General features: G+C 42.1%; 1 protein-coding gene across 3 annotated transcripts in view; it reads left to right on the top strand.

Annotated features, from left to right (window-relative positions):
- PHF8 (PHD finger protein 8) overlaps positions 1-20,490 on the top strand; it is a 95,472-nt gene extending 74,982 nt beyond the window's left edge. For all 3 annotated transcript variants that reach the window (XM_047843635.1, XM_047843636.1, XM_047843637.1), the window contains 4 exons: positions 5,850-5,945; positions 12,116-12,225; positions 16,604-16,940; positions 17,870-20,490. In XM_047843635.1, the coding sequence (XP_047699591.1) occupies positions 5,850-5,945; positions 12,116-12,225; positions 16,604-16,940; positions 17,870-17,958 (632 nt within the window). In that variant the 3' untranslated portion in view covers positions 17,959-20,490. The remainder of the gene's footprint in view (positions 1-5,849; positions 5,946-12,115; positions 12,226-16,603; positions 16,941-17,869) is intronic.
- The last annotated feature ends 1,308 nt before the right edge of the window (positions 20,491-21,798 follow it).

Raw genomic sequence — 21,798 nt, 5'->3', positions numbered from 1 at the left:
CGGGGCCTTTTGTGGTTCCATATGAATTTTAGGATTGCTTGTTCTAGTTTCGAGAAGAATGCTGGTGCAATTTTGATTGGGATTGCATTGAATGTGTAGATAGCTTTGGGTAGTATTGACATTTTGACAATATTTATTCTTCCAATCCATGAGCACGGAATGTCTTTCCATTTCTTTAAATCTTCTTCAATTACCTTCGTAAGTTTTCTATACTTTTCAGCATACAGATCTTTTACCTCTTTGGTTAGATTTATTCCTAGGTATTTTATGCTTCTTGGTGCAATTGTGAATGGGATCAGGTTCTTTATTTGTCTTTCTGTTGCTTGATTGTTAGTGTATAAGAATGCAGCTGATTTCTGTACATTGATTTTGTATCCTGCAACTTTGCTGAATTCATTGATCAGTTCTAGCAGACTTTTGGTGGAGTCTATCGGATTTTCCATGTATAATATCATATCATCTGCAAAAAGCGAAAGCTTGACTTCATCTTTGCCAATTTTGATGCCTTTGATTTCCTTTTGTTGTCTGATTGCTGATGCTAGAACTTCCAGCACTATGTTAAACAACAGCGGTGAGAGTGGGCATCCCTGTCGTGTTCCTGATCTCAGGGAAAAAGCTCTCAGTTTTTCCCCGTTGAGGATGATGTTAGCTGTGGGCTTTTCATAAATGGCTTTTATGATCTTTTAAGTATGTTCCTTCTATCCCGACTTTCTCAAGGGTTTTTATTAAGAAAGGGTGCTGGATTTTGTCAAAGGCCTTTTCTGCATCGATTGACAGGATCATATGGTTCTTCTCTTTTTTGTTGTTAATGTGATGTATCACATTGATTGATTTGCAAATGTTGAACCAGCCCTGCATCCCAGGAATGAATCCCACTTGGTCATGGTGAATAATTCTTTTTATATGCCGTTGAATTCGATTTGCTAGTATCTTATTGAGAATTTTTGCATCCATATTCATCAGGGATATTGGCCTGTAGTTCTCTTTTTTTACTGGGTCTCTGTCTGGGTTAGGAATCAAAGTAATACTGGCTTCATAGAATGAGTCTGGAAGTTTTCCTTCCCCTTCTATTTCTTGGAATAGCTTGAGAAGGATAGGTATTATCTCTGCTTTAAACGTCTGGTAGAACTCCCCTGGGAAGGCATCTGGTCCTGGACTCTTATTTGTTGGGAGATTTTTGATAACCGATTCAATTTCTTCGCTGGTTATGGGTCTGTTCAAGCTTTCTATTTCCTCCTGATTGAGTTTTGGAAGAGTGTGGGTGTTTAGGAATTTGTCCATTTCTTCCAGGTTGTCCAGTTTGTTGGCATATAATTTTTCATAGTATTCCCTGATAATTGTTTGTATCTCTGAGGGATTGGTTGTAATAATTCCATTTTCATTCATGATTTTATCTATTTGGGTCATCTCCCTTTTCTTTTTGAGAAGCCTGGCTCAAGGTTTGTCAATTTTGTTTATTTTTTCAAAAAACCAACTCTTGATTTCGTTGATCTGCTCTACAGCTTTTTTAGGTTCTATATTGTTTATTTCTGCTCTGATCTTTATGATTTGTCTTCTTCTGCTGGGTTTAGGCTGCCTTTGCTGTTCTGCTTCTATTTCCTTTAGGTGTGCTGTTAGCTTTTGTATTTGGGATTTTTCTTGTTTCTTTCTTGAGATAGGCCTGGATTGCAATGTATTTTCCTCTCAGGACTGCCTTCGCTGCGTCCCAAAGCGTTTGGATTGTTGTATTTTCATTTTCGTTTCTTTCCATATATTTTTTAATTTCTTCTCTAATTGCCTGGTTGACCCACTCATTCGTTAGTAGGGTGTTCTTTAACCTCCATGCTTTTGGAGGTTTTCCAGACTTTTTCCTGTGGTTGATTTCAAGCTTCATAGCATTGTGGTCTGAAAGTATGCATGGTATAATTTCAATTCTTGTATACTTATGAAGGGCTGTTTTGTGACCCAGTATGTGATCTATCTTGGAGAATGTTCCATGTGCACTCGAGAAGAAAGTATATTCTGTTGCTTTGGGATGCAGAGTTCTAAATATATCTGTCAAGTCCATCTGATCCAATGTCTCATTCAGGGCCCTTGTTTCTTTATTGACCGTGTGTCTAGATGATCTATCCATTTCTGTAAGTGGGGTGTTAAAGTCCCCTGCAATTACCACATTCTTATCAATAAGGTTGCTTATGTTTGTGAGTAATTCTTTTATATATTTGGGGGCTCTGGTATTCGGCGCATAGACATTTATAATTGTTAGCTCTTCCTGATGGATAGACCCTGTGATTATTATATAATGCCCTTCTTCATCTCTTGTTACAGCCTTTAATTTAAAGTCTAGTTTGTCTGATATAAGTATGGCTACTCCACTTTCTTTTGGCTTCCAGTAGCATGATAGATAGTTCTCCATCCCCTCACTCTCAATCTAAAGGTGTCCTCAGGTCTAAAATGAGGCTCTTGTAGACAGCAAATAGATGGGTCTTGTTTTTTTATCCATTCTGATACCCTATGTCTTTTGGTTGGCGCATTTAATCCATTTACATTCAGTGTTATTATAGAAAGATACGGGTTTAGAGTCATTGTGATGTCTGTATGTTTTATGCTTGTAGTGATGTCTCTGGGACTTTGTCTCACAGGGTCCCCCTTAGGATCTCTTGTAGGGCTGGTTTAGTGGTGACAAATTCCTTCAGTTTTTGTTTGTTTGGGAAGACCTTTATCTCTCCTTCTATTCTAAATGACAGACTTGCTGGATAAAGGATTCTTGGCTGCATATTTTTTCTGTTTAGCACACTGAAGATCTCGTGCCAATTCTTTCTGGCCTGCCAAGTTTCAAAAGAGAGATCCGTCACGAGTCTTATAGGTCTCCCTTTATATGTGAGGGCACGTTTATCCCTTGCTGCTTTCAGAATTTTCTCTTTATCCTTGTATTTTGCCAGTTTCACTATGATATGTCGTGCAGAAGGTCGATTCAAGTTACAGCTGAAGGGAGTTCTCTGTGCCTCTTGGATTTCAATGCCTTTTTCCTTCCCCAATTCAGGGAAGTTCTCAGCTATGATTTCTTCAAGTACCCCTCAGCACCTTTCCCTCTCTCTTCCTCCTCTGGGATACCAATTATGCGTATATTATTTCTTTTTAGTGTATCACTTAGTTCTCTAATTTTCCCCTCATACTCCTGGATTTTTTTATATCTCTTTTTCTCAGCTTCCTCTTTTTCCATAACTTTATCTTCTAGTTCACCTATTCTCTCCTCTGCCTCTTCAATCCGAACTGTCGTCGTTTCCATTTTGTTTTGCATTTCTTTTAAAGTGCTTTTCAGCTCCTCGTGACTGTTCCTTAGTCCCTTGATCTCTGTAGCAAGAGATTCTCTGCTGTCCTCTATACTGTTTTCAAGCCCAGCGATTAATTTTATGACTATTATTCTAAATTCACTTTCTGTTTTATTATTTAAATCCTTTTTGATCAGTTCATTAGCTGTCGTTATTTCCTGGAGATTCTTCTGAGGGGAATTCTTCCGCTTGGTCATTTTGGATAGTCCCTGGCGTGGTGAGGACCTGCAGGGCACTTCCCCTGTGCTGTGGTGTATAACTGGAGTTGGTGGGCGGGGCCGCCGTCCGACCTGATGTCTGCCCCCAGCCCACCGCTGGGGCCACAGTCAGACTGGTGTGTGCCTTCTCTTCCCCTCTCCTAGGGGCGGGATTCACTGTGGGGTGGCGTGGCCCGTCTGGGCTACTTGCACACTGCCAGGCTTGTGATGCTGGGGATCTGGCGTATTAGCTGGGGTGGGTAGGCAAGGTGCACGGGGGCAGGAGGGGCAGGCTTAGCTCGCTTCTCCTTAGGTGATCCACTTCAGGAGGGGCCCCTCTTCCATGGGCCTCTCGTCTGCGCTTGGCTCCGGAGACTCCATTCTGCTAATCCTCTGGCAGTTTTCTGGGTTATTTAGGCAGGTGTAGGTGGAATCTAAGTGATCAGCAGGACGCGCGGTGAGCCCAGCGTCCTCCTACACTGCCATCTTCCCTCTCTCCTGGCCAAAATAATTTCTAAAAGAAAATACATTGAAACGAGGATTATTTTCAGTTCCCCACATAGGACGATCTGGAGAGGAGAGCTTGATCCAGCGAGACCAGATAGAATGTTCTAACAAAACCTCCAGAGTAATTAACAGACGTTATCTACCCAAGGAATGGAACAAATAGGAAGTTCAGGTTCTAAGGAGCTGCCTTGTTTGTGCCAGTGGCCCCACGCTAGCTCTTTATTAATTGCACCACCTGGGATGCTGATAGCGAACTGAGCTTTGGAACATTTCAGGCCTGGCATGGAATGCAGTTTTTACACATGTGTCTTGTGGTTCAGAAATCCGATTTCACAGCTTATCTTCCGTTAGATGAAAGTGTTTACGGTGTGTCTGGAGCTGGAGTAAGTTCCTGCGGGTGCCCAAGAGCAGGGGCCTCCTCTCTCCTCTCATTAATTTGCTGATGCCTAACTGCACTGACGCAGCGGTGAGATACCAGGGAGAGAGCATTTGTGGGTTTTCATAAATGTCTGTTACTGTATTGAGGAAGTGCCCTTTTATCTGAGTGTTTTTTATCTTGAATGGGTGTTGGGTTTTGTCACATTCTTTTCCTGCATCAACTGAGATGATCATGTCTTTTCATTTTATTAATGTGTGTATTATATCAACTTTCCTTTTTTAGGAACTAGAAAATATATTTTTGTCATTAAGTCTTAAATGAATTTAATTTTCTCTTTCACACAATTTTTTAAAAAATCGTTTTTTTCTTTTTTTCAAGTTTTATTAAGAAATAATTGACATACAGAATTGTATAAAGTATACCATATACAGTATACAGACTTGGCTTACATATATTGTGAAATAATTACCATAGTATACTTAGTTAACATCCATGATCTCATGTAGTTACAAAAAAAAGAGGTCCCACTAGAAGGAAGTACAAGACTGGATTCCTCTGATGAAGTAGAATTCCAGAGAAATTTAAAGCTGGTCATTAGAAGAAGTGGGAGTAGGATCATTAGGAAGAAGTTTCATTCTCACTTTGCTTCTCTTTTAGGTTTAGCAGCAGTAGTAACAGAGTTTACTTCAGTACATCTATCTAGACCATTTTCCCATTAAATCCTATAGGTGTCACATGTGGTTTATGAGGAGAGTATGATAAAACTGGATGTTTGTATGTATGTGTATAGGATGAGATACTTGTATATGTGTGTTTTGTCATTCAGATAATTCATTTCCAGTAATCTTGTTGCCAGTTCAGTTGCCACTCAGCCCAGATGGTCTTTTTATTCCCTTTCTGTAAATAATGTGCATAGCATTTCTTTTTCCATTTCAGCCAACACTTATTGATTGCCCACTCTGCATTGTTAGGCTCCCTTAGTTTGAAATCAAATAATACATATCCCTGTCCTCAGGGTAAATCAGGGGTGACCTATTTACTTATCAACTCTTAAATGCTGTATAACAAGTAACTCCAGTAGAGGTATACCCAGGATGCTCTGGAGAGTTGAGGAAGCATTTCAATCAGACTGGGAGAACAAGGAAGGCTTCTTTAGGTAGTGAATCTGGAGCTGAATTTTGCAGGGTCAGTAAAGTAACTCATGAGGTTGCTCACTAAATGGATGTTGAGAGTGAATCAGAATTAGGTGATGCTTGGAGAAGGACATTTGCAGCAAAAGTACAAAGGTAGAAAGACATGAAAAATATGTGGCACATTCAGGGGTTCCTGCCTTTGTATATGAATTAAGTAAAGGGTCTACTGGTAGGAGTGGGAGGAGCTGAAATGTAGGTATCCATCTGTCTTTACCCTTCTGGACGAAATCTCAGTTTACCCTGCTTTTCCCTTTCACTGCAGTTTATCCTTCCCTGGAGTCTGACGATGATGACCCTGCTTTGAAATCTCGACCCAAGAAAAAGAAAAATTCAGATGATGCTCCATGGAGTCCTAAAGGTGATCCAGTATTCTGTCCTTAAACTCTGTAGGTATGGTTTGGGGAAAATAGGATGGGGGTAGTTGGGATATGTAACATAAGGAGACATGATTCAGTCATTCATTTGTTTATTCAGTAAACATTTGTTGATTACCACCTGTGTGCCAGGTACCGTGTTAGGGGCTGGAGTAAAAATGATCGATAAGACACATTTCATGCACTCAGCTCAGCATAGCCAGAGGTAACGAACCATGTTGCTTCTGATATTATATGGCTTGAAGTGAAAAGAATACCTTGAGGGACACCTGGGTGGCTCAGTTGGTTAAGCATTCAACTTTGACTTTGGCACAGGTCACAATCTCGAGGTTTGTGAGTTCCAGACCCACATAGGGTTCTGTGCTGACAGTGCAGAGCCTGCTTGGGATTCTCTCTCTCTCCCTCTCTCTGCCCCTCCCCCACTCATGCTCTTGTGCACACTTTCTCTTTCATTATAAATAAATAAACTTCCAAAAAAAGATCTTGAGCGTATTCCAACAAGCAGTCTCAGACTTCTGAGAACATTCAGCTACTGTCATCCCAGACCTTTGGTAATAAATAATGTCGTCAAATGAAGGAAATTCTGCTGACTGCCTAACTCCACAAGGCCCAAGACTCCTTAGACTGTCACCTATACTGGCTGAGAGGCCAGCTCTGAGGAAGGAAAAAAGAATGGTCATTGAGTTGAACATGGAATTTAGAGGGTAATTTTATTCATCTCATTGGTTCAGTGGTTTTCACAGTGGAGGTTGTGTCAGTTAGCTTTTGCTGCTTATTAAACTACCCAAAACTTAGCGGCTCAGAACAATAATGGCTGATCATTTCTCATGATTCTGTAGGTTTGCTAAGCTATTGTCCTAGTCTGGACTGGCTTGGCTGGGGCTGGATGGTCTAAAAAGATCTTCCTCAGGGGTCTTGACCTAATTTGGGGTGGCTAGGGCCTCTCTCCATGTGGTCTCTCCTCGTCTACCAGGAAGCCAGCCTGAGCTTTTTCACAGGATAGCAGAAGCATGTCCAGTAGTAAGAGAAGGAAAGCCCCAGCTTACCAGCACTTTTCAAGCCTCAGCCTGTGTCATGTTTTCAATTGTCCCACTGGCCAAAGCAAGTTACATAGTCAAGCCTCAATTCCAGGGTTGGAGAAATACATTACATCTCAAGAGAGAGGAGAGAGAGAGAGAGAGAGCTACAGAATCATCCTATGCTACAGGGAGATGAGAGCAAATTGAAAGCCATTACTGCAGCAGTCTTTCACAGAGGGTGCTGGCATCTAGTTACCTATGGTTCCCCAGGAAATAAAGATCCTGCTGGCCCCACCCATCCTTATTTGGCCTTTCTGCTGTTGGCTTGGGGTTGGGGGACAAGGGTGGCAGAGTAATCCTAGGAAGTGTTCTCTTAGTGAGCCAGTCAGCAAATGTTACTTTTTTCTTTTTTAAGTCCTATTTTCTGATTGTATTTTTTCATATAGTTTCTGGCTGATTAGCAAAATAGAAAAGTGGGAAAATACGGAAAATAGAGGAAAGTGTAAAGAAGAAACCACCCATGATCCAGTTACCCGGAAGCAACCACTGTGTTAGTGTTTTGACACGTTTCTTTCAAGTCTGTTTTTCCTATGTATTTCTTTTTATGGTTAAAATTACACTGTGTAGAGACAAGCCTATATCCTGCTTTAAGCTTTTTTTTGCCTTTTAATCAAATTAATGTGTATATTTGGTAGCAAATAGTACAGAGGAGTTTAGGATGAAATGCAGTAGTCTTTGCCCCTGCTTTCCCCACTTCCAATCCTGTGCCTGAGAAGCAGCCTCATAGTTTTTTTTTTCTGGTTGTTACCTCCAAAATTCAAGATAATAGGGTTTATTTATACCACCATTTCTTGATGTACCAACTTAGTCTCTATTTCTCTGTCTCTCAGCTTCTGTCAGTCTGTCTTGATTATCCACTTTCTAAGATAGACATTAGTACTCCTTCCTGCTTCCCACTTCTCATGAACTACACATTTTTGTTTACATTGTCAAGGTTGTTAGCATTTACATTTTCTTGTGATAAATACTCTATAGTAACTAGCGGTTGACTGTAAAAGTTGAAAACCAGTAAATATACCTGGCCTTTTAAATCAATATTATTTCATACACATGTCCTTACTCCATTCTTTGTAAGTATTTTAATGGCTACAAAATATTCTATTCTGTGGATATACCTTGTTTACCTAACTTCTCTTTAACGTGAGGCATTTAGCCTATTGCCACATTTTCACAATTAGTAATATTTGAGGTGAACATCTGTATATGTGTTGGTGTCTCTGATTATTTACCGACGATGGATCTCCGACGATGCCCAAAAGGGCAGGCATTTGGGTGGCTCAGTCCGTTAAGTGTCTGACTTCGGCTCAGGTCATGATCTCAATGGTTCATGAGTTCAAGCCCTGCATCGGGCTGTCTTCTATCAGCACAGAGCCTGCTTCAGATCATCTGTCTCCCCCACACTCTGCCCCTTCCCCACTTGTGTGCTCTCTCAAAAATAAATAAATAAACGTTAAAATATAATAATAATTGTATAAACTCCAGGAGGGCAAAAAGTACATGTGGATATACAATAAAAAGTGTCCTTCTCACCCGTTTCACAGTCTTCACTTCCCTACTAGAATTCACTAGAGGGTTGCTGTAAGCCTTTAGCTAATTATCCAGAGTTCTGAAAAAGTTTTTTTCCGACAATTTTTACCAGTTTTTCATTGTCTTAATTCAGGAGTGTGTTTTTGGAAGTCCTTAACTTTGTCATTCTTGCTATTGCCATCCATCATGACATACCAAATAGTTCAGTGTGCTTTGCTATGAAAATGACATTTTCTTCTATAACCATGGTACCATTTTATGACACCTAAGTCAAATAACATTTATTTTCTAACGTCATTTAATACCAAATCCTTATTCAAATATCCCCCCCCCCCCCCCGTTGTACCAAAAGTATCTTATAATTTGTGTATTCAAATCAGGATGTTTTCAAGGACTAAACATTTCATTGGGTTGTTATAATCTCTTAGTCTCAGTCATTTAAAATTTTTTATGATGACAGATTTCAAACATACATAAATGTAGAAAGATAGTACACAAACACCTATATTCTCAGTATATTTTGCTGTATTTGCTTTATTCATTTATCTTCTAGCTTTTGCTGAGCCACTTCAAAGTAGTGTGCAGCCATAACATGATATTTTACCCCTTAATACTTCAATATCGCCTAAGGACACCCTCCTACGTAACCATACTACCTTTGTTGTACTTAACAGTTAATAATTCCTTAAGATCGTCTAATACCCAGTCCATCATTAAATTTTCTCCACTGTGCCCCACAAAATGTCTTTTATAGTATTTTTTCCTCAAAATCCAGGTTCACTGAAGGAGGGGTTTTTTTTCCAGCTTAAAACAAGAACTTTCTCATGTATTATACAGGTCAGGCATTTGGAAAGGGTACAGTAAGGGTAGCTTGTCTCTACTCCATATAGTATGGGGCCTTATCTGGGAAAATTAGAAAGCTGAGGGGGTTTCTTGATGGCCAAGAGTTTGAATCATCTGAGGTGTCACTAACTTACATATCTGGTGCCTAGGCTGGGAAGACTCAAGGACTAGAACTGCCAAGCATAGTGCCAACATGTGGCCTCTCCATGTGACTAGCTTCCTCATTGCCTGGTGGCCTCAAGGCAATGGAACTTCTTCCATGCCTGCTCAGGGCTCAAAGTGTGTGTTCTAGCAAGCAATGCAGAAACTGAAATTGCCTTATCTGACCTAGCCTGGGAAGTCAGGCAGTGTTACCTTCACCACATTCTATAGGCTACAAATAAGCCTGCTGAAATTCAATGGGAGGGAACATAAGACCTCACCTATCAATAGGAACAATGTCAAAGAATTTGAGGCCTTGTTTTAAAACCACCACACATAACAAAACTATAGAGAACAATATAAAATATATCCAAGAATCTATAACCAAAATTGCACATTAACATTTTTGCTACATTTGCTTCACATCATTTTTAAACAAATGTCACCTTTATAAAGAGAGGACTTCAGCCTTTTGAATTGCTTATTCTGTAATCTGCATATGCTTATACGGAAAGTCTTTTTATAATAATAATAATAGCTAACCAAGGAATCTTTAAATCTAGGTCAATAACCACCACCACCTCTTTTTTTTCCTTTGGCACTGACTTTTTTCTTTAATTAAAAATAGAATAGTACAATAAATTCCCATACACCCACCACTAAGAATCAACAGTTACCAAAATTTTGCTATGTTTGATTCATCTATTTTCTTTTTATCAAAATTGTCAATGCTTTAAAGCAGATCCTAAATATTGTGTCATTCCTCACTTCCAATGTACTTTAATAAGCATCTCTAAAAAAATACATTTTCTCATATAACCATAATCCTATTATCATACATAACAAAATTAATAATGTGATAATTCCTATCCATGATCTAATACTAAGTCCATAATCAATTTTCCTCAATTGTCTAACCAAAAAAGGTATTTTTACAGTGGATTTGTTTAAATCAGGATCTAACAGAGTTCACAAAGTATTTGGCTGTCATACCTTTTGAGTCTTTCTTAACCTAGAGCATTCCCCCTTTTTTGTTTTATGCTGTTGATTATTGTAAAAGCTAGTGTAATTGTAACACATCCCACCTTCTAGATTTGTTTGTTTCCTTGTGACATTGTCTTTTTAATGAAACAGGCCAGTTATCTTGTAGAATGTCTGATTGTTTTCTCATGTTGTCATTTAACTTGTTGTCTTATCTCTTCATTTCCTAAAAACTGGAAGTAATATGAACCACTTACTTGATTTTAGGTCTTTGGCAAAACTACTTCCCAGGTGATGCTGTGAATTTCATATTGCACTGTATCAGGAGGCACATGAAGTCAGCTGTCTCACTATTAGTAACAATCAGGTTAATACTTACCTAAGGTGGGGGGGGGCGCCTGGGTGGCTCAGTCAGTTAAGCGTCCGTCTTCAGCTCAGGTCATGATCTTGCGGTTTGTGGGTTCGAGCCCTGCATCAGGCGCTGTGCTGACAGGTTGGAGCCTGGAGCCCTCTTCGGATTCTGTGTCTCCCTCTCTCTCTGACCCTCCCCTGCTCATATTCTCTCTCTCTCTCTCCCTCAAAATAAATAAACATTAAAAAAGATTTTTTTTTACTAAAAAAATATGTTTAGTTAAGGGGGTGATAGGATCTTACTGTCATAAAGCTAGTTTTTTTCCTTCTTGAGACTACAAGTAGTATGTGAGGTAATACTTAGGTACTGTGTGAATATCCAGTGCCCTAGAATCAATTGTTTTATTAGGCCTTGCAAACCTGTGATTTTCTAATTCTGTCATTCCATTTATTAGCTGGCATTCTTCTATAAAGAAGAGTTTGCCTTCATCATCTGGGCCCATTTGGTTATCCTGAAGTATACTTCCTATGTAAAATGTGGGATAAGTAACTATTTTTTGATTCAAGATTCTTATGGCACTATAAAAAGGTTATACAAAAAGACAGTCTTCTTCAGGAATTCATAGCCTGTTTGGTTGACCACATAACACACACAGCAGCACATCAATGTTAGGGAATGAGACAAGATGGTACATAATATATATTGAGTGACTTGTATGTGTTGTAAGTTCAGGAGAGGGAGAAGTCGGTGTGAGCCAGAGAGGTCCTAGAGGTTTTGTATAGAAAGTTGATTTCAGCTTGCCTTTGAAGGATAGGCAGGTTTTGAAGTGGGGGACAAAGGGAAGAGGGTACTCTAGGCAGTATGGATGGTGAGGATGAAGGCACAGGGAGAGAGGATGAGCTGTACTTATTCTGGAGGTATAATAAGCCATTCTGTTTAGAGAAGCTGAGAATATGGATGTAGAAATAAGGTTGAGGAGGTAAGTAGGCCAGGAGCAGACCATGGACAACCTTAAATGCCAATTCAGGGAAGTTAACTTTTACCCTGTAATCAGTGTGTGCATTGTGTTCTTTGAGCATTTGTAAATTAGCTTCTTCCCTGATGGGAAACAAAATCTAACTTTCTAAAAAGCTATAAGCAGGGGGACCAGTGAGACCACCTTTGGGGAGGCTCAGAGGTAGGGAATATGGTTGACATTCAGATAAATGTTTTCATCCTGTTTCCTCTGCAGCCCGTGTGACCCCAACTCTACCAAAGCAGGACCGTCCTGTGCGTGAGGGGACCCGGGTAGCTTCCATTGAGACGGGCTTGGCTGCAGCAGCTGCAAAACTAGCCCAGCAGGTAGGTGCTGACATCTAGGCAGTGGCCTTGCTACTGACCCCAGTTTCCTTAGAGCCTTAAAACTGAGACCTCAGGCTGATAGGTTCCCACTGTTGTCTCATCGGGGAGTGGGTGGGTAGCCTTTGATCTTTATATATGGCATTATCCTAGGCTCCTCCTATATCCTTCACAGCCCAACTCAATGACAAGCTAGTTCCACAGATCACACAGTTGACATGATTTAGGATGAAAGGAAATAGGGGGCCAGAGAAAAGCTCTTGTTGATATCACTTGCCTTTCTAGGTGTGTAAAATCCTGTTAGGTGGGAAGGACCAGGGCTGTCCTTGAATGAGAGCATTTGCCATCAGATGGAACCCCGAGGAGGTTACTAGCTGAGTGTACTCAAGTTCTCTGCCACCCAACCAGTATTGGATTTTGATTTTGGGGGAGAGGCTTTCCTTGTCCTCTGTGCCAAATATTATTGCCTTAATCTTCAGCCCCTGCTGCCCAAGAAAACTTCACCCACTAGTTTTTGTCCTAAAGGGTCACTTCACTAGAATTAAATTGACCTCCTAGCAGGTTACAGTTTACAAAGTTCTCTAATGTGTATACTGCGCTCAGCAACCCTGGGAACAGTTGGAGTTGAATTTTCTGGTTCTCTCCTTATCAACATCTTCTTGGCTCTTCATGCCACACACTATTGCTTAGAGCATTTGTTGGGTATCTGCTTTTATGTTAGGGGCTTCCATGTACAACGTCTCATGTAATCTGCCCAGTAGCTCTGTTCAATAGGTGATATTTTCATCATTTTACAGGTGAAGAAAATGAGGCTCTCTTTAAGTGACTAGTCCAGGATAATACAGCCAGTAAATGGAGGAGACAAGATTCAAACTCATATCCTCTAACTTCAAATTTCATGTTACTTGCTATTTCAATAAAATAGTTAAATGTTTATGAATTTAATAATCATATCCTATCTCAATAAAATTTAATAGAACGATGTTTTAAATATGCTGTTATATGGAGCGCTCGAGTTGCTTAGAAATGTCTCAGAGGCTGTTGTTGGGAGTTAGCAGAGACCAAGCAGGGCAGGTAGGCCATCTCTGACCAGAACTTCCCTCTGTTATATATATCCTAGTGCCATGTTGGATGTAATCTGGAAAAAAAGTGGGGGAGGGGAGTGTTCTACTGCTTTAAATAAACAGATACATTAATTAAAGCTGTGAAAACTATTTTTAGTGCCTTCTAAGGAGCTCACTTCTGTTTCGGTTGATGAGGGATGACTTGAAAGAAGAGGATTTGAATCTGGGAGGCGTTTTGTAGGCTGAGCTTTTGGAAGGAACAGAAAGGCATTCCAGGAGAAGGGAAATCCTTAGCAAAGCACACAAGGCCCTCTTAATTTGTTCTCTGGTGACCTCTCCTCCCTAACCTACCAGCCCCTCATACATGCCCTTCACACCAGCTATACTATTGTACCATGATACTTGAAGTTCACTTAGCGTGTATCACAGTGTCTCATGCCTCTGCCTTTGCACAGGTTGTTCCTCTGCCCACTGGGAATTATCCCTTTCGGATGCCTTACCTAACACACCTTCATACCACCTACCACCAATTTATTACAGTAGTCTTCTGTGCTTCTGTAGCATTCTCTCTTAACAGTCATAAGTGTGCTTTTCTGTGTTCCTTATTAAACTGTAAGTGCCTGAAGGGTGGGGATATATCTAATTTAATTTGGTATCCCCACTATACTAAACATGTGTTTAGTCAGTGTTGGGTGAATGAATGAAGGAATGGATGGATGAATAAATAAATGAGTAGATCTTTTCTGGATTGGAGGCTTCATAGGGAATAGGGTAAGATAAATTCAGATTAAAAAATGGATTGTAGAACTAGCCTGCCTGACTTTGAATCTTCACTCTACCACTTTAGCAAGTTACTTAATTTCTCTATGCCTCAGTTTCCTCATAAACTTTGAGGATTAGATGAGGTAATATATGGAAAAGCTCAGAGCATGGCACTTGTCACAGAGTAAGTACTATATACATGTTAGCTTCTCAGTGTAATCATTATGGGTTGGATAGGGATGAATGGCCAGACTGTAGAAGACCATGAATGTCAGACTGGGAAGTTTGAACTTGGGTGAAGACCTGCTAACAGGCTTCTGAGCAAGGAAATTGGCAAGTGTAAGTGATCCTGTCATAAAACAGTCTAGTCTTCTGTAATTCATCTGGATGAATTACATGAGGAGATTGGCAGCAAAGGTAGAAAAATTTCAGCTACTTGATCTAGGTGTGAATAGATAATCTCTGGATTCAGATGAGAGAAATGGGGGCAGAAATGCAGTTTCTGGTATGGGTAGAATAGCAGTATGGCTGAGAAAAGTGATTCTGAAGCCGAGTGGCTTAGGTCTGAATCCCAGCTTGGTCACATATTGGTCCTATAACCTTGGGGAAATGACTTAATCTCTCTGTGCCACAGTTTCTTCTCAAAATGTGATTTTAATTCTTTCTTCTCATACTTCTTCTGAGTATTAAATGAGTTAAATTGTAGAACAGTACCTGGCCTGTATTACTAATATTATTATTCTTATCCCCCAGAAATTCCTATTGTAGCCACAGCCTGGCAGGAGTAGGCCCGTGCTGCCAAGGCAAAGAAATGTAATCACTGAGTTGGTCTGTGAGGCTGTGTAGCATTTCAGAAGGTGAAGTCGTTCACGTGCTCTTAGCACCACCTTTCCAGGTTCTCAGGGCTCCAGATGCCCACTCTACAGGTACCCACTACACAGTGGATAGTAGCTCCATAGAGCAATGGATGGATGAAATCCAAGATGTTGGGAGAAGTGCCATAACTTCTTATTCATCTCTCCCATCCAGAATTGAGGTTTTAAGACCTAGTGGCCTGGAGGATTGCCAAGTCCTCTATTAAAAGACCAGCAAAAATAAGAGAAACCTTGTAAGATATGAAGATAGAGCAATAGTTCACCACTTGCTGAGTACCTACTATGTGCTAAGTGTTTTTACATCATTATTTTATTTAATCTCTCTGACAACCCTGAAAAACAGATTTATTTGGCCCATTTTACAGATGAGGCGATTGAGATTCACAAAGGTTAGTAACTTGATGAGGTCATCCCACTCAGGGAGCACAAGCCTATATTTGAGCCCCAGTTTTTGTTTGTTTGTTTGTTTGGGTTTGTTTTTGTTTTTGTTTTTCTTTGTTTTTTTAAAAATTTTATTTTATTCCAAAGCTACTCCTCTTTCACTCTCAGAGTTCCTTTTTGAGAAGTGTACAGGGTGGGTATTCAGATAGACCTGGCTGAATCCTGGACCTAGCAGTTCTTCACCTGTGAGGCTTTGGGCTCAAACTACTTAATATCCCTGCACCTCAGTTTTCTCTTCTATAAACTGAGGGATTTTCCTTCTCAGGGCTACTCTGAGGATTAAATGAAGTTAAGCAGACTGTTGGCCCTTGCACAACACAGGTTTGAACTGCACAGGTCCACTTATACGTAGATTTTTTTTTTTTTTAGTGTAGTACTGTAAATGTATTTTCTCTTCCTTAGGATTTTCCTGATATTTTCTTTTCTCTGCCTTTATTGTAAGTCAGTCAGAGAAAGACAGCATATGTTTTCACTCCTATGTGGATCTTGAGAAACTTAACAGAAGACCATGGGGGAGGGGAAGGGGAAAAAAAGTTACAAACAGAGAGGGAGGGAGGCAAACCATAAGAGACTCTTACATACAGAGAACAAACTGAGGGTGGATAGGGGAGAGGGGAAGGTGGGTGATGGGCATTGAGGAGGGCACTTGTTGGGATGAGCACTGGGTGTTGTATGGAAACCAATTTGACAATAAATTATATTAAAAAACAAAGGATACAGTATATAATATGTATAACATACAAAATATATGTTAATTGACTATTTATGTTATCAGTAAGGCTTCCAGTCAACAGTAGGCTATTAGTAGTTAAGTTTTTGGGGAGTCAAAATGTGGATTTTCGCCTGCATGGGAGGTTAGTACTACCCTAACCCTTACGTTGTTCAAGGGTCAACTGTATAAAGGGCCTTAGGTGCCGACATAAATGTAGCTATTCTTATTAGAAGTATCCATAGTCCACCTCATAAATGGCAATGCTAGGACCAAAACCCAAGTCTCTGAACTCATTTACCCTTCTGTTACCACTGTACTGGTTAGTGGCAGTGATAACTTAAGGGTGGATGGTACCAAAGAGATGACCTCAGGTGATGGAAGGTCTGTGTTTTGTATACATAACATCCAGACTAGACTTGGGGTGGGGAGAGTTGTAGAACCACATCTACCAATGTCTAGTTTCCTTTTTGGGCAATTCTCTCTTCTCCACTCCTGAATTTTCCCCTCCCACTTGGCTTATATTTCAGGAGCTGCAGAAGGCCCAGAAGAAGAAATACATCAAGAAGAAGCCTTTGTTGAAGGAGGTAGAACAGCCTCAACCTCAAGAGTCCAATCTCAGCATGGCAGCACCAGCCCCAACTCTGGCAACTACACCCCAGCTTCTCACCTCCTCCTCGCCCCTGCCTCCTCCTGAGCCTAAACAAGAGGCCCTCTCAGGAAGTCTTGCTGACCACGAATATACTGCTCGTCCCAATGCCTTTGGTATGGCCCAGGCAAACCGCAGCACCACACCCATGGCCCCTGGCGTCTTCTTGACCCAGCGGCGCCCTTCAGTTGGCTCCCAGAGCAATCAAGCAGGACAAGGTACAGCTGCCATATGGTTGCAGAACTGAGTAGGATCTTAGGGTCACCAGCTCCAAACCCTAAGTACCCTGGTAGATGAGAATACCTGGGAGGGATACTGATGGTCAACCTAAGGCGCTTGTATTTGATCTCTTAGGCAATGAAGGGACGTTAACTGATGTTAAACAGGGGCATTTCAGATGTGGGTTTAGAAAGAGCCTTCTGATGACCAGAGTGGAGGGTAGGCAGTGGGTGAGAAGTCTAGGGAGGAGACATATACACAGGTTTCAGGCTGCAGTGAAGAGAAGCTGGGGCTATAGCAGAGGGAATGAAGAGGGAGAAGATAAATTGATCAAATATGGAGGAGGTCACAGTGGACATGGGAAGTGATTTGATGTGGGGAGAGAGAGGAAGAGGCAATGGGGGGGCATGACTCAAGCTCTCTTTTTCCTCACTTTGGCCTTCAAAGCCCAGTCCCTAGAGTATGCAGCTCAAGGGTGGTGAAGTCAGTGTGGCATTGGATGATGAAGATGAGGGTTGCTAATGAAACAAGGCCGTGGGAATGCCACCTTCCAGGACACTGAGCTATAATCACTAACCAGGCACTTGTCCAGTCTCCATGGTCAGGATAAGAGGACAGGGAGGCATTACCACATCCCTGCAGAATTTAGGAAGGAAAATGATTGGGACCAAATAAATCAATGAGGAAAAGGAATCAGGCTAATCAGGGAGTAGATAGCTGCTGCAGGAGGTCATAGGAGGAAGCGCCAAGGCATGATGGAAGTAGTTAAGAAGGGCCTCTTGCCCAAGATGTGCCTGGAGCCAGTATAAGAATGGGGACACTCTGTGGGCAAAGGAACAGAGGAGGGGGGTAGAACAAATATAGATGGTGCTGGAGTTCTTGCTGAAGCCCTTGCCATAGCCTTTACTTACCTCTCTTTTCCCCACAGGAAAGCGTCCTAAAAAGGGCCTGGCCACAGCAAAGCAGAGACTTGGCCGTATCCTGAAAATCCACAGAAATGGCAAACTACTTCTGTGAGCCCCCTAGTGTCCTGCCCCTCTCCCCTTCACCCCCATTGCCTTCTCCATCGTCAACTCTCGGGGCACTCCTGGATCCTATCTGCCCCGGACAAGGTGCTGAGGCGCATTGTCCTGCTTTCTTGGAACTGACCAAAGGCACGGACTCCCCAAAGGGCCCCTTCACCAACTCCCCTAACTCCCTTTTCTACTTCCACTAGAGCATCCTGCCTTCCTTCTCCATACCTCTGACTAGCAGGTAAATGGGAGAGGTTTCTGGCTGACCAGAACCTTCTTCTGCTGCTTCAACCTGTTTCTTTTTTACCAGCCTTATCTGCCCTATACTCGCATCTCCACTTAGAGCTAGGAGGCAGGATGAAGAGAAACAAAGTGAGCCTGGGCCCCTTGCTATTTCCCTGATTATGGAGTTCCCAGTGCTCAACACTTTCCACAACTCCAGCCCTGTCTGCAGAAGCCTGTCCACCTTTGCCCATATGTTCTTCCCCTTCTGCCCCCCAGCCAAGTGGACATATCCCATTCCAGATTCGTTCCTGGGAGAAGGGTCTAGCCTCTTTCCCCTCTTGCCAAATGCATCATGAAAATAAAGAAGAGGGCCTGGAGTCTCCTTATTGCCCCAGTAGGGGCCATTTCCAGAGGTGGACTAGAAAGGCTATGGGCCGACTTCATTCATCTTTGGGAAGAAGAGAGATTTCTGTCATGTCTAAAGGTGGGGAGAGGACCAACACCCAAGCCTTTGACCATGACTTTGTAGCCCATTGGAGGAAGCTACTTTTGGGTGGCTACCGATGAGGTCCCCTGTCCCAGGGTGAGCTTCAGGGATTTGCCTGGATTTTGAGGTCCTGCAGAACATTATCCATGTGGCTATAGCTGGGCCCCAACAGGTGATCTTCCAACAGTCTGAAAGTTCCTACCACTGAAGCAGATAACTCTGGCCCTACGTACAGCCTGCTCTCTTCACCTGTACCACAGAGCACAGCCTGGACCTTCTGGAAAGGATGTGACAGGAGAGCTCACCTCTGGGTTCTCCATCAGGAGCCTCCCTCCTTTCCCCACCTAAGGTCTTGGTCTAAAGAAGACCTCAGAACTCACATCTTTGCTTCTGGGCCTTTGTGCTCCCAGACATCAGGTCAATGCTCAAGCAGAGTACAGATGGGCTATTCGAGAGCCTGAACGTGGGAGAGGAGATGCCCATCTGTAAAGGAGCAGATCATCTGATCCTCCCCTCCCTGTCTTCCCTTTGTGGATGTCTCTATTGTCCAGACAGTGCCCAACCCCTCCTCCTCCACTGTCTCCCTCCACCTCAGTTTGTCCCGCCTCTCTGGCAACCTGGACTGGATGGATAATGCCCCACTCCCTCCATTTTGGTACTGCCCAAGTGGAGTGCATCCTTGTCCTCTACTCCCCACTTTGACCTCACCCCAGTTTGCCCAGTGCTTCTGGGGAATTTAATAGCTACCATTGCAGGCTATGGGAGTATGTGAGGCTGCCCTTGTTGTCTTTGTGTCTCCAGTTTCTTTCTTTTCTCTACAGCCCCACATCTACTCTCCTCATTTGGAATCAGGGGCCCCTTAACCCCATTCCTTTATTTTGGGGACCCCAGGGGCCATGCAGTCCTCCATCTAGTCACACCAAAGGCAAAAAGCCTGGCTACCTCCCCCCCCCCCAACAGAACGTGAGGTCCCCACTCCCCTCCCCTCTATTTCCACCCAGCTTTGCTCTTCTTGGGGATTTCAAGGCAGCAGAGGGTAGTGAGGGGAGGGAAGGAGGAACAGTTTGTGTCCCTGTGTAGGCAACTGCCTGACTAGGCCCTGCCTGACTGCTGTAACAAAGACCAGGACCCCAGACCTTCTGCCCATTAACACCCTCCCCCCTTGATATTTCAAAGGCAGCTAATTGCTAGCAAATCCCCCTGGTTCCAGGCCTCTTTCCCCTCTGTTTCTTTGTTAGAAGTTTCTGTGGAGCTGAAACCCAACTTCCATTTGACTGGGTTTCCATTTAGTTTAGTTGGGCTCTCAGAGTCTCCTGTATGTTGTTTTGTGTTTTAAATGAAAAGCAAGTTTACCCTCAGAGTTATGCTTTTCCAAAGAGGCTAGTGTGCTTTTTCTTTTTCTTTTTTTTTAATGTTTCAGGTTCTAAGTGAAGTGAGTTGGGGAGGGGTTGGAGTGGTAGTAACTAAGGTGTAGAACATGGTGAGAGTTAACCTCTGGTATCCAGTCCCTAGCACAGAGCTGGGGGTTGGATAGGGGGCAGGGAGAGAGGATTTCTATTCACCTTTAATATATTTTTACAGAAAAGCAAACAATTTAAAAACAAGCCCACCGCTTCTGTACATGTCTAAATATATTTTTAGAAGTGGGTAGGATTGTGAATTTCTGATGCAGGGCCTTTTTATAAACAGGTTAGAATAGCATCATACAGACTTCTCTGTTGTTTTTTTCCCCTGTTTTTTTCTTATGTTGTGTTACTAATGTAATTTATATTTTTTTTAGATCCTCCCTTTCCTATATAGATAAAAGTGATTTATCTTGGCAAATGCTTTGCTTGACATTCTTTTGTGGTGGTAGTGGTGGTGGTGGGTGGTGGGGTGGGTCCAGGAGTGCCGCCTTCTCTTTACATTTTCTCTTTCTTTCCCTTTTGTGAACTCAGCACTTCCTTGGTGCCCAACCTTACACCTGAGGTGGGGAGGGGACAGAATCCCAGCTTTCATGAGAGACACAATTGACACATTAGAAACATAACTAGAAGTACAGTGAGCAGAAAAGAGGCAACAATTCAAAGTGGCCTGACAAGTTTGTTGGGAAGGCTTTCCATATCTTCCATGGGCTGTTCTTAGTGGCTGCACCTGTATTGTCTTTGAATATGGAATTTTGGTGTTTTGTTTTTCTTCCCTCTCTCTTTATCTGACATGCTCCTCCAGGCTGAACTTGATTACTGTGTTTAGGTCCAGTGCAAGGGATAAGACAGAATTATTAGAGCTAACACATCATGATCATTTCCTTGTGCTAGACACTTCTCTTAGTGTTCTATGTATATTGATTCATTTAATCCTCACTGATGTCCTCATCCTACTGATCAGAAAACAGAGGTGAAGAAACCTTCTAGCATCAAACATCTTAAGTTGTGGGGCCAGCCTGGTTCCAGAGTCTGTGTTCTTATCACAGTACCACCTCTCACTGATAACCACTACAATTTATTACAATTTATTAAGTGCCTTTTCTGTGCCAGGCATTGGGCTAGGGGTTTTACTTAGGATATCTCATTTAATGCTCACTGACAACGTTGGGAGATAGTTGTTAGTGCTGTTTACAGTGAAGGAGATTGAAATTTGCCAGTGGTCTTCCACAGCAGGATCTGCCTAACTCCAAAACTCATGTTCTTTCCCCTCACCATGTTAGAAAATCTTTTGCACATCAATGACCCAACAGATGTTTATTGAGCACCTGTTGTGTGCAAAATGCAGCATTGGGAATTGTGTCTTGAAGAGAACCCAAGGGATAATGTCAGGAGCATCAGTTCCAAATCTACTACCACCCTGACTCTGTGACCCAGGGCAGGCTGCTTCCTGTCTGAGAGTCATTGTAAAAGGACTTTGGACCCAATGAGAATTTCTTTCTTTTTAATGTTTATTTTTGAGAGAGACAGAGACAGACTGCAAGCAGGGGAGGGGCAGAGAGAAATGGAGACACAGAATTTGAAGCAGGCTCTAGGTTCTGAGCTGACAGCACACAACCTGATGCGGGGCTCGAACCCATGAGTCGAGGGATCATAACCTGAGCTGAAGTTGGATGCTTAACCAACTGAGCCACCCAGGTGCCCCAGAGAATTTCTTCGTCCTAGAGAT

The sequence above is a fragment of the Prionailurus viverrinus genome, chromosome X (genome assembly GCF_022837055.1).
Source record: "Prionailurus viverrinus isolate Anna chromosome X, UM_Priviv_1.0, whole genome shotgun sequence".
Lineage (NCBI taxonomy): Eukaryota > Metazoa > Chordata > Mammalia > Carnivora > Felidae > Prionailurus > Prionailurus viverrinus.
The sequence above is the reverse complement of the archived record's forward strand: the minus strand, read 5'-3'. Positions and strand labels throughout refer to the sequence as shown.